Source organism: Falco peregrinus, chromosome 1 (assembly GCF_023634155.1).
Source record: "Falco peregrinus isolate bFalPer1 chromosome 1, bFalPer1.pri, whole genome shotgun sequence".
NCBI lineage: Eukaryota > Metazoa > Chordata > Aves > Falconiformes > Falconidae > Falco > Falco peregrinus.
In genome coordinates, this window is record NC_073721.1 from 89,017,281 (window position 1) to 89,030,459 (window position 13,179).

The 13,179-nt window shown below is 38.9% G+C and overlaps 1 protein-coding gene and 1 long non-coding RNA gene across 6 annotated transcripts in view; one reads left to right on the forward strand and one right to left on the reverse strand.

Annotated features, from left to right (window-relative positions):
- Positions 1–13,179, forward strand: part of UNC79 (unc-79 homolog, NALCN channel complex subunit) — a 118,173-nt gene that overhangs the window by 71,856 nt on the left and 33,138 nt on the right. For all 5 annotated transcript variants that reach the window (XM_055796057.1, XM_055796067.1, XM_055796077.1 and 2 more), the window contains 7 exons: positions 1,625–1,727; positions 3,516–3,656; positions 8,412–8,450; positions 9,390–9,502; positions 9,589–9,674; positions 10,609–10,782; positions 12,585–12,653. In XM_055796057.1, the coding sequence (XP_055652032.1) occupies positions 1,625–1,727; positions 3,516–3,656; positions 8,412–8,450; positions 9,390–9,502; positions 9,589–9,674; positions 10,609–10,782; positions 12,585–12,653 (725 nt within the window). The remainder of the gene's footprint in view (positions 1–1,624; positions 1,728–3,515; positions 3,657–8,411; positions 8,451–9,389; positions 9,503–9,588; positions 9,675–10,608; positions 10,783–12,584; positions 12,654–13,179) is intronic.
- The window catches only part of LOC114013415 (uncharacterized), a 72,058-nt gene that overhangs the window by 38,548 nt on the left and 20,331 nt on the right, over positions 1–13,179 (reverse strand). The window lies entirely within an intron of this gene.

Consider the following 13,179-nt stretch of genomic DNA (forward strand, 5'->3'; position numbering starts at 1 on the left):
TCTTGTGAAACAAGCCCTCATCACTCCACATATTTTGAGTTCAGAAATTGTGGGAGCTTGTTAGATTGTTTTTCCTGAAACCTGATATTAAATTTGCTTTTCCTGCAGTAACTGGGATTATCTCATCATAAATTCCACCTGAACCTAGCTTAGTTGGAGAACCTTCCTCCTTTTTCCATAGTTAAAAGTTATCAGAACAGGCTAATGTTAACATGAAATCCGAATCTGCAGACTGAAGCATCCAGCAAGAAAGTTGATAAAATGGATTACTTAATCTGTGGTTGAATTGGCATCAAAAGGGCATTGGTACTCTTCTAAAAACTGGTTCACAAAATGAACTTTTCATAGATTGGTCTTTAAAATGAGATGCCCTTGGGGCATATATACCTAATCTTATATACCTAATGATGATGATAATGGCTGAATTCCCTGAAGTCATTAATGGAGCTGACCTGTCTGGGAACAAGAGTAATGTTGTCGCAATCGTTTCAGCTACATGTGGCCACCAAAACAGATACTTTTCTTAAGGAATTGAATCACTTTCTGTCTTAGTGACCTGGAGAATGAAACTGCTAACTGTTTGCATGATCATCACAAAGCATCTCAGATCAATGACATAGCTTGTACATCATAGTAGCTTTGATCCAAGTTTCTGATAGCTCATGAATGAGTCTGATTATTCTTCTTGAGGTTTTCTTAGCAACCAGATGAGCTGGAGAATTGCTCCTTCTGTGTTTATTTCCTGCAATTGCTATTTTCTGTTTAATGAAAACAAAGGGACCAAGGGAGGAAAACCACCATACTAGAGAGATGTTAGACTGTTGGACTACCCTATATTGTTGTAGTTCAGGAAAGCAGAACTCGGAGAAGCCAAGAGTTTGAATCTTCCATTATCCATAACTTTTCCTGTTGAAACAAGCATCTATCAGAAATCAGGTACACAAAAAGAGCCAAAAGCAAAGGGAACCCCATAAGCTGGCATGATCACAGTGGCTATGCCCAGCTGAACAGCTCATCTGTGGAGAATAAAGATGCTTGTGAAGACTTTCAACAGAAAACATTTCTAATCATTAGGCCTCCAGTGTTCTCAACGTTTCTCAACTCCTTATGAATTACTTCTAGCTGTCCTTTCCTGATTTCTTTCCTATGTTTCTCTTAGGGATGGTAGGAATAGATTGATAACCTGGTGTTGAGACATATGAACTTGTTTCCTTCTTCATGTCACGGAGAACTATGGGAAGGTAATTCCCCAGAAGTACAGGGAAAGACTGCAAATCTCGTGTCCAGTCTCGTAGCAACTGTAGAATCATCCTCTCTCCCTAAATATGACTAAATACAATTACATCCACCTTCCTGGAATTTTTGTTCTTTGTTAATTTTTTTCCAAGGCTGCTTTTTTGGTATTTTTTTTAAATAATAGTGCTAAGTAATAAGAATAATCTGGGAGAAGCAAGGACTGTGATTTATATCCTTTTTAGACACACTTTATTTCTTATTTCTGTGCACAGTAAAACCATTATGGCTGCTTTTTAGAAGTCTGCTCTTCAAGCAGTTTGGATTTCTGTTTAGTGAATTTCTTTCCTTTTTTTTTGTTTTTTATTTTTTTCCTCCTAATTACCTTAAGGTGCCACAAAATCTAGCTTGCTGTCAGCACCCAGTATAGTCAGTATGTTTGTACCAGCACCAGAAGAATTTGCCGATGACCAGCCCATTGTGATGACTGACAAGTAAGTTCTTTTCCTGTTCCTCTCAAAGAACTAGTTGAACTTCAAATAGGTCAAGTAAAGTGTAGATATATTTTATGGAAATATAAAGTCCATTATATAATTTATTTGTATGCTAAGTTTGTATGATTGATTTTTTTTTTTTTTTTTTTTTACCCCAAGTTTAACATTTTTCTAAACACTGCTAGCAAGATGTGCTTTTAATTAATTAGCACCTGTGTGAGTTTGCACAGGTGACATGATGGCTTAGGCTATTGTGTGTGCATGGAGGGCAGGGGAAGCACTTTCCATTCTATTTTAAATCAAGGGTTCCTTGTGATCCATCAAAACCCAATTTCACCGTAAGAAAAATAAAAGTTCTTTTTTAAAATTTCTTCGGGTTTCTTTTGGAATAGGTAACTGTTGATATGTAACCAATGTGGCATTTTTAATGCTGATACTCACTGATCCCAAAAGCTTTTGCAAACCTAAATTGGTTGGTTAAATGCCTCAAAAGGAAGTGTTAAATCTAAGTGTGCTCATTTAATGAAGAAGTAAAGCAGTCAGCAGGGAGCCATGCATTGATTTGGTCAAAAATTGGGAAGAAAAGCCAGAAGTTCTTGCTTGTGTTTTTGTGCTCAGTTCAGTAAGACGGATGTGCCAGGGTGATCACTGGAGAAAGACAGGGCCATTGTGCAGGTTGTGACTGGAAGTGGACCTTAATGTGTAGCAAAGTGAAGCATCCCAAAAGTTAGGCTTATTTTTGGCACCTCCTTTGGCCATTTCACCAAAGCTCTAGCACCACCTATTAAGATATAGACTGGGTGAGCTTGATTTTCACGATTCTGTTGGCATATTTTCTTACTGTTCAAAGGTAAGAAAATTGCCTATACAATTCCATTAACTTAAATTATCACAATCTGTTGGACTCGTTAGCAACTGATTGATCCAATTAAGCAAGCCTTCCTACTGGGGTGAGATAAGCCAGTTTCCCACATTGGTTTGCCTTTTTTGTGGGTTGTGAAAGCCTGTCTCATCTCTTCTAAATCTGACATCCCCTTTACAATTAGACATTATGGAGCCCTTTCAGAACTACATCAGTTGGTTTTGAGCATTTCAGAAAGGGTAAGTGACTCAGCAGCAAATCAGCCCTGAGAAAGCAGACTTTTCTGAAATCTAAGCTTCTGTGCCCCTGAGAGGTCCTTTCATTTCTTTCTTAATAGCTATAACTGCTGTGGGAACCAATCAGATCATTGTTTCCTAATCGTATAATACGTTATTCATAATTTGTGACTGACAGGAAGGACAGTGTGAAATTGTTCCATCTCTTTAAGATCATCCATGAGTGTCATTGTTTGTGTCTATGCTGCTAAATAGAGGAGTGCCAGGGATTTGAGCCCTTGCCTGAGCCTGAGTTGCATAAACTGGCTGGTGTTCACGTTGCTGAGGGCTGGTCTTCACTGCTTCAGATTTCTCTTGGGTAGCGGAAACTGAAGAAGTCCAATACAGTGAGGGAATTGGCCAACACTTGCCAATGCAGGACCGAAAAGAAGGCCTGCCCTGTGGCCCTCTTTCATTTGTTAGTGAAGAAACGGCCAGTGCAGCTAGTGAGAAGCTTGATTAATATTTGAAAGCCACAGACTGTTATTAATTATAGAAAGATCACAATTGCGTTACCTTTCTAAATACATTTTAAACAGGATGCGCTAAGTAATAGTACTTTAAAGAGACATAATTATACAAGTATGTGTATATATAGTAATACTTTGTTTAAAATTTGTTAATGTCAGTTTTTAAAACTGTTCTTTGCAGATGCCATGACTGTGGGGCTATTCTTGAAGAATATGATGAAGAAACACTAGGCCTGGCCATAGTTGTGCTCTCAACCTTCATTCACCTTAGTCCAGACTTGGCTGCTCCTCTGCTGTTGGACATCATGCAGTCTGTAGGAAGGTAAATTCAGGACTTTCCTCTCTCTGATAGGACTGAAAGAGTTTTGTGCCTGCAGCTGGGTAAATTTATTACACTATATAAAGTTATGTGTTTTAGAACTCTTAACTGAATGATACCTGGTTCTGTCTGCTGTGTTACTCATTTTATCAATTTCTTATGTAACTTCTTCCACTGTCGCTTCAGGTTTGGTCAGCTCCTTTCATGTCCTCCCTTTTAACCCTCCAAATGGAGGTTCCAGCTTGGGAATCTCCCCAACTTGTCCCACTGTGAGCAGCGATGTGAAGAACTAAGTTTTTCTGCAGTACCTTTATCTTCCTTGAGGACCCTGTTTATTACCTGAACAGCAATTGATGCAATAATTGGTGTGCTTCTTGATCCCATTTTATCTGAAGAAACATTTACTGTTTGTTTTTATTCCTTCTGCTAGTTGGTCCTTGAACCATTTTTTGGTCCACCTTCCTTTTGTTTTTACACTGGATTTGTCAGAATTTATGCTCTTTTCTGCTTTTATTTGAGACATGACTTCAGCTTCTTGAAAGAAGCTGCCTTTTTTTCCTAATAACTTCCCTCACCTTTCCTTTCTTCTGCTCTCTTGAAAGCTTTCTTAACAAGTGGGGTACCTTGGCCCAGTCTTTGTAGTGTTATGTTCTTAAAGAGCTTCTGTGCTTCTTGTAAAGACTGAATTCTCTTGGCTACCCCTTTTTGCTGCTTTGAAAGACTTTTTCACTTTTATGTAGTTCCTGCTTTATAAGTTATGCACAAATATGGTCAGTTTTTCTGGATTTTTTTTCCTCCTGGAGGACTGTTGACTCGTAGGAATAATTATTCATTAGCATACCTGAAGCTCTTCAGGCTTTTTGACCATATTTTCTATGCTAATTAAGTAAAGAGCTGCATCTCCTTATGAGGCTTTCTAACTAGCTGCAGCATGAGATTGTCTCTGATAATGTCTTAAACATTTGGTGTCTATTATTTTTCTCTTGTTACTTCTGTCCAGTGTGCACGGGATAAGGGAATTACACCGTTACTATTGTTCTTCTTCTTGTTGCTGCCTTGGCCACTTCCACAACTTCCTGCCTAAGAGGTGGGAGGGATGTGTTGGGGGTGTTCCAGAATAAACTTCTGAGCAGCATGAGAACTGCAGAAACGATGCACAGATTTCCTTTTCCATGTTCTTTCCAGTGACTGAAGTTAAAATTGCTTGACTGTGACTTCTGCAGGGGTACAGCTTTTCACATCCCTGCCTCTCCACTACCTCCAAATTCCATTTAAACACAGCAGCTATTCACGTCCTCCATTTCCATTAATTTCAAGGCTGCAGTTCCCTGCTGTCATTGCTAATGAACTCTGATGGAGGCAAAGTTTCTAATCTAGACAGATGCTATCCATTCTCTGTGATTCTTGTAAAAACAACAGTACTACAGCCACAGAGGGGAAATCATTTGGAAGATAAATTATCAAGGGATGAGGGCCAAGTGGGCTACTTTTTTCTGTGCTTTGAGGAGGAAATGCTGCATCTTTAGAGGGAGACAGCTGATTGTTTTAGAGCAGCAGATGGCATGCAACATGAATATTCCTGGTAAATGTCCTGAGTTTTCTGTCATTTTTGACAAATTCTAAGTCCAGTAAGAGGCTTCTCACAAAGGAATTACTTTCAATACATGCAAAATAAGTAGCATATACAAGCAAAGAGGCATTCAGGTGCCTCATATGTATAACCTAAGTCACTGTCTTTCAGCAAGCAGTGCTGTGTCATTACCTCCAGCAGAGGTGAGAATGAATTGGACTTCTTGCATTTTTATTCTTAGAAAAAGAACTACTATTTTCATGCTTAGAAAAGGAAACAAGGAAGTAGGAAATCCAGGGCCTTTCAGAATAGCTAAAGAATACACAGATTTTCAAAAGTTATTTGGGTACCTGCAGGTACACATAGGCATCTATTGGGATTTTCAGAAGAGAAAAAGTTCTAGGTTCAAGTTACTGACAATTAGAGATTGATAGGACTCTGGCATGCCCTTAACTTTATACTCTCATTCCTGAATCAAGATTTTTGACTTGTTGATTTGTATTTTATTGATATCCAGTGAGATTTAGCTTTCCAAGCATCAAAGTCCTGTTTGAAAATGGCATTTAGGCTCTTGAGTTAGTGAGGAGCTTTGAAAAATTTCTGTTCTTAACATTTACAAATTTGAACGCATCCATTTACTGTCTACTGTCCATTTACTGTTCTGCTTTGTGGTCTGCAAAGTGGAGGTAATGATGGGGCTTCATGGCCTTTGTGTGACAAATTTAGAGAGGTAATGATAAATGCATACAGGCTGTACATTTCAAAAAGTTTCAGATGTTCCCAAGTGTTAAGTGTAGTTCATGTCTCATGAAGTTTTCCCGAAGTTAGAAAACAAATGTTCTGTTTATCATAAAAACCACACTTGCATTATTGCATTCAAAAGGAGAGAAAAACTTTGCATCGGACTTTTATTTATTTTAGAAGAAATATTGTACGCTGTTGTATTTGAATGCTTCAGTAGATTTTTGAAAATAAATGTAATGTCCATTGGGCATGTGATTGTTCTCACTGCATTCTACAGAAATCCTCATGTTCTTTAATGTAAGCAGATGCTACAGTTACTCCAGAATCAAGGTCTGTATTGCTTGAAGGTAGCTTCCGACCTGTTTTCACCCAGAATTAGCTTTGCACACCAGAATTAATATGCTGTATTTTAGTGTGGACTCGTCTTAACAGTAATGGAGTCAGGCAGTTTTTCTGATTTAAGCTGAGACAACTGAAAAGAATATAATCTTCAATCCCCTGAGAGTATTGCACTGTTGAAAGTATGTTGTATTCCCAGCATGTCATGCATCATTAATGAAAATCACCATCCATTTTGATTTACACTTATGCATTTGACTGAGCTGCCTTAGAGTAATTTTTGGATTTTGCAGTGGTGACTAGAGAGGACACTGTTTTCAGAACAGAGGCTGACTGAGGATTGAGCTACAGCTAAATCCACCCTAAAAGGATCATGAATCAAAGATAAACATTGAAGGCCATATCATGAGCAAATTAGTGTAGCTCTATGAATTTTCCATTTAGACATATCGTAGAATCGTAGAATGGTTTGTGTTAGAAGGGACCTTTAAGATCATCTAGTTACAAACGCCTGCCATGGGCAGGGACACCTTTCACTGGACCAGGTTGCTCAAAGCCTCATCCAGCCTGGCCTTGAACACTTCCAGGGATGGGGCATCCACAGCTGCTCTGGGCAACCTGTGCCAGTGTCTCACCACCCTCACAGTAAAGTATTTCTTCCTAATATCTAATCTAAATCTACCCTCTTTCAGCTTAAAGTCATCCCCCTTGTTCTATCACTACAAGCCCTACTAAAAGGTCCTATTTCAGCTTTCTTGTAGGCCCCCTTTAGGTATTGGGAGGCTGTTAGAAGGTCTCCCCAGAGCCTTCTCCTCTCCAGGCTGGACAACCCCAACTCTCTCAGCCAGTCTTCCTAAGAGAGGTGCTCCAGCTCTCTGATCATCTTTGTGGCCCTCCTCTGGACTTGCTCCAGCAGCTCCATGTCATTGTTATGTTGGGGGCCCCAGAGCTGAGTGCAGTAATCTAGTTGGGTCTCGTGGGAGCTGAGTAGAGGAGCAGAATCACCTCTGTTGACCTGCTGTTCATGCTTCTTTTGATGCAGCCCAGGATTCAGTAGGCTTTCTGGGCTGCAAGTGCACATTTCTGGGCCACCTTGAGCTTTTGGTCCACCAGTTCCACCAAGTCCTTCTCCTCAGGGCTGTTCTCAAGCCAATCTCTGCCCACCCTGCATTGATACTGGGGGTTGCCCCAACCCAGGTGTAGGATCTTGCACTTGGCCTTGTTGAATTTCATGAGGTTTGCACAGGCCCACCTCTCCAGCCTGTGAAAGTCCCTCTGGGTAGCTATCCATTTATACCAGCTGAAATACTGATGCGCAGCAGATGAGAGTAAAAATTGCATGGTATTTTCTGTGTAAGAGATGTTGCCAATGTACATCTTTGTAACTGCTTTTTAGTATTAAAGGTGTGCTGCTTTGGTATTATAAGCCCCAATTCTGTTTATTTACATGTCCTGGATATTGAAGGGCATGATTTTGCTTTAATATTGTGTTCAGTGTTTTCATCACTGAGTGCCCATATTTGCCTTCAAAGTCTATATTTAGGTACTAAAATACATGACCTGATTTTTGAGAACCCAGTATTTCTTATATGACTTTATAAGAGCTCACAGGTATTTAGTGTTTCTGAAATTAGGCCAGTTAAGTGTCAAAATCTGGAAGTAGAAGCCTCACTTCAGACTGCCAAGTAGAGAATTTGGGCTTAGTCTATGTTCGTGTGTTAATCAGAAAGAATTCAGTCATTAGGCAGCTTCTGGCAAACTTTTTTTTTCTCCAAATCTCTCTAGGTTAGTAATTATCCATGATGTGCATGTAAGGCAATAGCTTTACTTCATTATCTTCGTGCTAGTATAGGGAAGCAAGTAGATTTGTCTTTAGAGCTGTTAAGTATTTCTGAGACTGCAAGCCTGAACAGAGTTTATATGTCATGCAAACATTATTTGACTGAATTTATGTGCTTTTCTGAAGACCTTTATGGGGTTATTTTAAATATTCTTTAAATTTCTTTTTTATTCTTTCAGAAAAAAGATGATGTATTGGCTTACTTTAAAATGAAACACAAAAAAAAGCGTGAGAGCTTCACTTATTTTTTTAATTTTTATTCCAGGTTGGCATCAAGTACCAGTTTTTCTAATCAAGCAGAAAGGTATGGTAGCAAAAGATACCTTGGCCAAAATGAAACAATTAATCTAAAGCATCATCCTCCCTAGCCCTGAAATCAATTAAATTTAACTTTTTAAAAATTTATTTAAGGTTTGTGACAGTAAGAGGAAAAACCTGTCCTTTCCCACTTGTTTCAAATATGTCATGTGTTCTGAAGGTGAACAGGAACCCATATTCATATGTATTGAACTTGTAAAAAATCAAGTTCAGACATAATTTAAAGATGCCTTCTGGTTTCCATAATTTCAGTGCAGCTTTTTCTAGCCTGTTCTGTGTTCAGTATTTGTCTTAATAAACTGTCTCCATACACTGAATCAAGTGAATCATCCTTGGCCATGGAGAACCCCTGGTAGTGATGTCTCATTGTGTAAATCAGATGCTGAATAGGATAAATTCATTTTGCGAAGCTGTAGAACATGTTAACATGTGCAGTTTATGAGTAAATTGGTAATACTTCAGCTTTTTAAATGAAACCATTCATTTTATGAGTGATCAGAAAGTACTTCATCTCTTGAAGGAAAATGCAAGAGGCAAATTAATATATAAATAATGTGTGTTGACCTGTTCTTCATGTGTTTTATGTTAACGCCAAGAACCTCATCCGTTATCACTGAAATACACGATGAGAGAGCAGGACTATATTCAGACTCAGGTGACTCACAAATAAAACTGTGAGCTATTTATTGGGACTTAAATACCTTAGCTATGTGTACATAACTTTCAGCTCTGCATAATCCAGCTGAAGTCATAAAATCAACATGCTGAACTCTTTTTTGGTATCAGGACAGTTCTGCTTTTGATCGAATACTTCCATAATTAAAAAGAATAGCATCATCTTTATTTTCTCTGTGTAGTCAGCCTCGAGAAGTGTTTCATCTAGAATGCATTTCTTTCTTCTTCCTTTTCCTTCCCTTCGTTTCAGTATGATGATCCCTGGAAATGCTGCAGGTGTGGCCAAGCAGTTCCTCCGTTGTGTGTTCCATCAGCTGGCTCCCAATGGCATCTTCCCTCAGCTCTTCCAGAGCAATATTAAAGGTAATGTGTGGTATCTGAGTGCATTTCTGACCCTTTCAGTTACCTCCGTATGGACAGCCAGTGCAAAAATGTCTTTCAAATTTCAGATGGAAGCTTTTTACGGACCTTGGCCACGTCTCTTATGGACTTCAGTGAGCTGAGCTCCATTGCTGCTCTGAGCCAGCTGTTAGAGGTATGTTGACTACCAGCTCTGTTAATGGTGCTAGTTTTATTAGCATTATCAAGCATATTAGATAATTTCTCCTCATTCATTAAGAGTTCAAACTTGTGTCACCTAAAGCAATGCGAAGTTTTGTTTTGTCCTTCCTGGAAGCAGGATTAAACTGTCCTCACAGTTTTCCTTGTGGGTTTTGCTCTCACTGATAGGTTGGTGTGTCTTTTTTTTTTTCTTTTTCCTTAGACCACCTCCTGGATCTGTCCTACACAGTGGTAGTGTGGGCCATCCCTTCCCCTAGCACAATTTTTGGTTTGCAGGAACGTTTTTGCTTCTCCCTCTCCGCTGTATCTGATGGCATTTTCTTTAAATAGTCCAAAGATTTATTGCCTGCCTTTCACTGACTGCCTTCTTGGCTTGTTTCTACTGTAACTTTTATCCTCCCACTTGCACTAGTCACTTGCATGTATCCTGCTCTTCCAAGAGCATGGTGGTTGCTTCATACAAAGATACTGACATCACTTTAAAACTGCTTATATCTTTCCAGGCCTGATCCTAGTAGAAAAGCCAAAAAAGCATACATGGTCTGCTGAACATTAATGAACATATCTTGTTGAAAACTGTTCAAAGGAAAACATGGGCAATCCCCTGATGAATACTTTATGAGTTCAGCTTTTTTTTTTACTACTATTCCAGTCTAAGGAGGTTATGAGTTAGGACTCTACTTATAACATTTTTGGCTCGAAATATTTTGGTCAATACTTAAGGAACTGAAATAGACTTAACTGTCACAGACACAGTTCAAATTGCTGGCACAAAATTTTATCTGTAGCCTTATAGAAGAGGTAAGTAGTATTTTGTCTGAACAAATTAACCTCAGCATTTCAAATACTGTTTAAGGGCCCTTTTGTGCACATGTCCATTTGTTTATAGTTCTTGTTTTGTTTCCCAGGGTTTAAACAACAAAAAGAATTTACCAGCAGGGGGTGCGATGCTACGCTGTTTGGAAAATATTGCTACCTTTATGGAAGCCTTGCCAATGGATTCACCCAGCAACCTCTGGACCACAATTAGTAATCAGTTTCAGACCTTCCTTACTAAACTCCCTTGTGTTTTGCCGCTTAAGGTATGATGTATGGACATCTGAAACGAGCTATACTGCCATAGGTCAGGATATACCAAACAGTGGGAAAGCTGTGAAAGAGAAATCAGAGCGGATTGTTATGAATATTTTCTAATGTTTTGACTAATGTTTCCAGAGGACTGGATTTATTGTATATCTGATCCATCCCTTTAATTATATTTTCCATGGGTAATCATAAAAACTCTGACCAGAGTACTCTTCACCTCTTTGTTGGCTTTTTTCATCTGTACTTTCTATGCCCTGTCTTTGTCGGATTAGAATACTGCATTTGAGAGAATCAGCATTTTGGCAATGAAAGTCCATCTTGTTTTAACTATTAAAAGAAAATAAAACTCCCGAGGAGAGCAACACCACCTAATTAATTTGCTAAAAGTACACAATAGTCAGACAGGCAGAGAGAACTGAGACTACTGGGAACTGAGCCTAGCCTGTTTGGCTGACCAGGTTGTAGTTCTGGCTGTAAAAAGAATATAGTTGCAGAAACTGAATCTAGAAGAACTGGGCTCTGATTTCCGAGTCCTCCTCCTAATCTTATCTCCTAATGTGTGTATTTCCAGATGTCTTTTCAGTAAACACAGCAAAAACTTATTCTGAGTCTTTCCAGTAAACATGGGATTCTGATGCCCTTATTCTGATGCCTTTATTCTGACTTTATTTCCTATGGCTTGTAAGAGCCCAGTGGAAATTTCTTCTGTGCAAAGCAGTGTTGCTCAGCCTGAGCTGAGGAATCCAAAATCTAACTTTGTGACTTATAACATTGTCTTTTAAATTGGCTGTCACCACCAAATTACATGAATAATAGTAAATTCCTTGGCACTACTATGCAATAGTCAGATCTTGAAACCTCTTTAGGCTTTGGTAAATTGAGGCACTATCCTGCAACACTTACTAAGCCAAACAGGCAATAGCCATTCCCTTTGCGTACTAGCCACCCCAATCTGTTGTATCTCATCTAATTGAAATAAATAAAGAGAAATACACTGAATCTTAATAGTTCCAGCTGCATGTCTGCCATTCACGGAACGTTTAGATGGAGTGTTTACCTTTTTTCCCTTTTATTCATGGGAGGCTTGCTCCTGAATTTTCCATCTCCTGTTCTTTCCTCTAGGGTCATAAATGACTCTTGGCTGTTCTAGATGTTTACAGCAGGGAAGAGGCAAGACAGCAGATAGACCTTGAAAAGTCCCATTCACTGCTGCCACCTGTGTGATTTACTCAGGGGAAAAGTCAATTATACCATAAGGAATGACTTTAGAGGGGCACCTGGAGCAGCTATTGCCAGGCGGCTTTGTGATGTTATGGGATACTCATTGCAGCCCTGTCTTGGGTTGTGAGGGAAAACTTCATAGCCCAGGGCAACCACAGAAATATAAAATGAGGTAGATGGTGTGTACGTCCTGCTAACTCACTCTTTTTTGTCCGCTCTCTTTTTTTTTTTCCTCCAAACCAGTTTTATTACAGTGAAAATATATTTCTAGGAAATTTTTGTCATAAAAGGTATAAAGTTGACTTTTCTAAACTAGCCCTTTAGTGAAATTTTCTGATCTCAAGGCCTATGCTGTAGTGTGTTACCACTGAAGGAGTATGATTGTGTATTCAGAAATCAGCGAGTTTTGGCAAAGTAAAGATCAATCATCAGGGATCATTTTTTAGACGTCACCTATAACTTCTTCTTAGCTGCTACCACTAAAAGCAAGACATGTACAGAAAGGTACTAACTCTGGGTTTTTTCTTTTTTTCTTTTTTTCTTTTCTTTTCTTTCCTGCCTTGAAATATGTTCACAGTGTTCTTTAGATTCTAGTTTAAGAATCATGATTTGCTTGTTGAAGATATCTACCACTAGTGCCACCAGGGTAAGTTCCAAGAAGAGAAAACTGTTGCCTCAGATTTAGCCAGCCTGTGCCGTTCTATGAATGTGGTGTTATCACCTAGCTAGGAAAGTATTCTATATAAGCATAAAATTGTGCAGTCCGACACCCTTTGGAGTATGAAAAGAGCTTACGAATCTAGGTTACAGTAAAGTGTGGGTGAGATTACGTTCCTGTGTGGGTGTGAATTTATATCTTCTTAAAGATTTGATAGTCTCTTTTTTCCCTTTTTTCTTCCTCCTCTTTTCTTTTGAAAAAATAATAAAAATAGTAATGAACTTCCTTAGAAGTTCTGCAGTACAATTCCACTGAGGTCAGTGAGGTTTTTCTGCATAAACACAATAGAATCTCTTATATCTTGTAAACACTGTGTCAGAGGGGAAACTATTTTCTGATGTTTTGCTTCTAATTTCTCATACGAGCATGAAGGCAAATGCTAGATAGAATAGCCATTGAGTGCAACAGTGTAAATCCCAGCAAGACAGCCTCTGAGATAACAATAAAGCTGTTC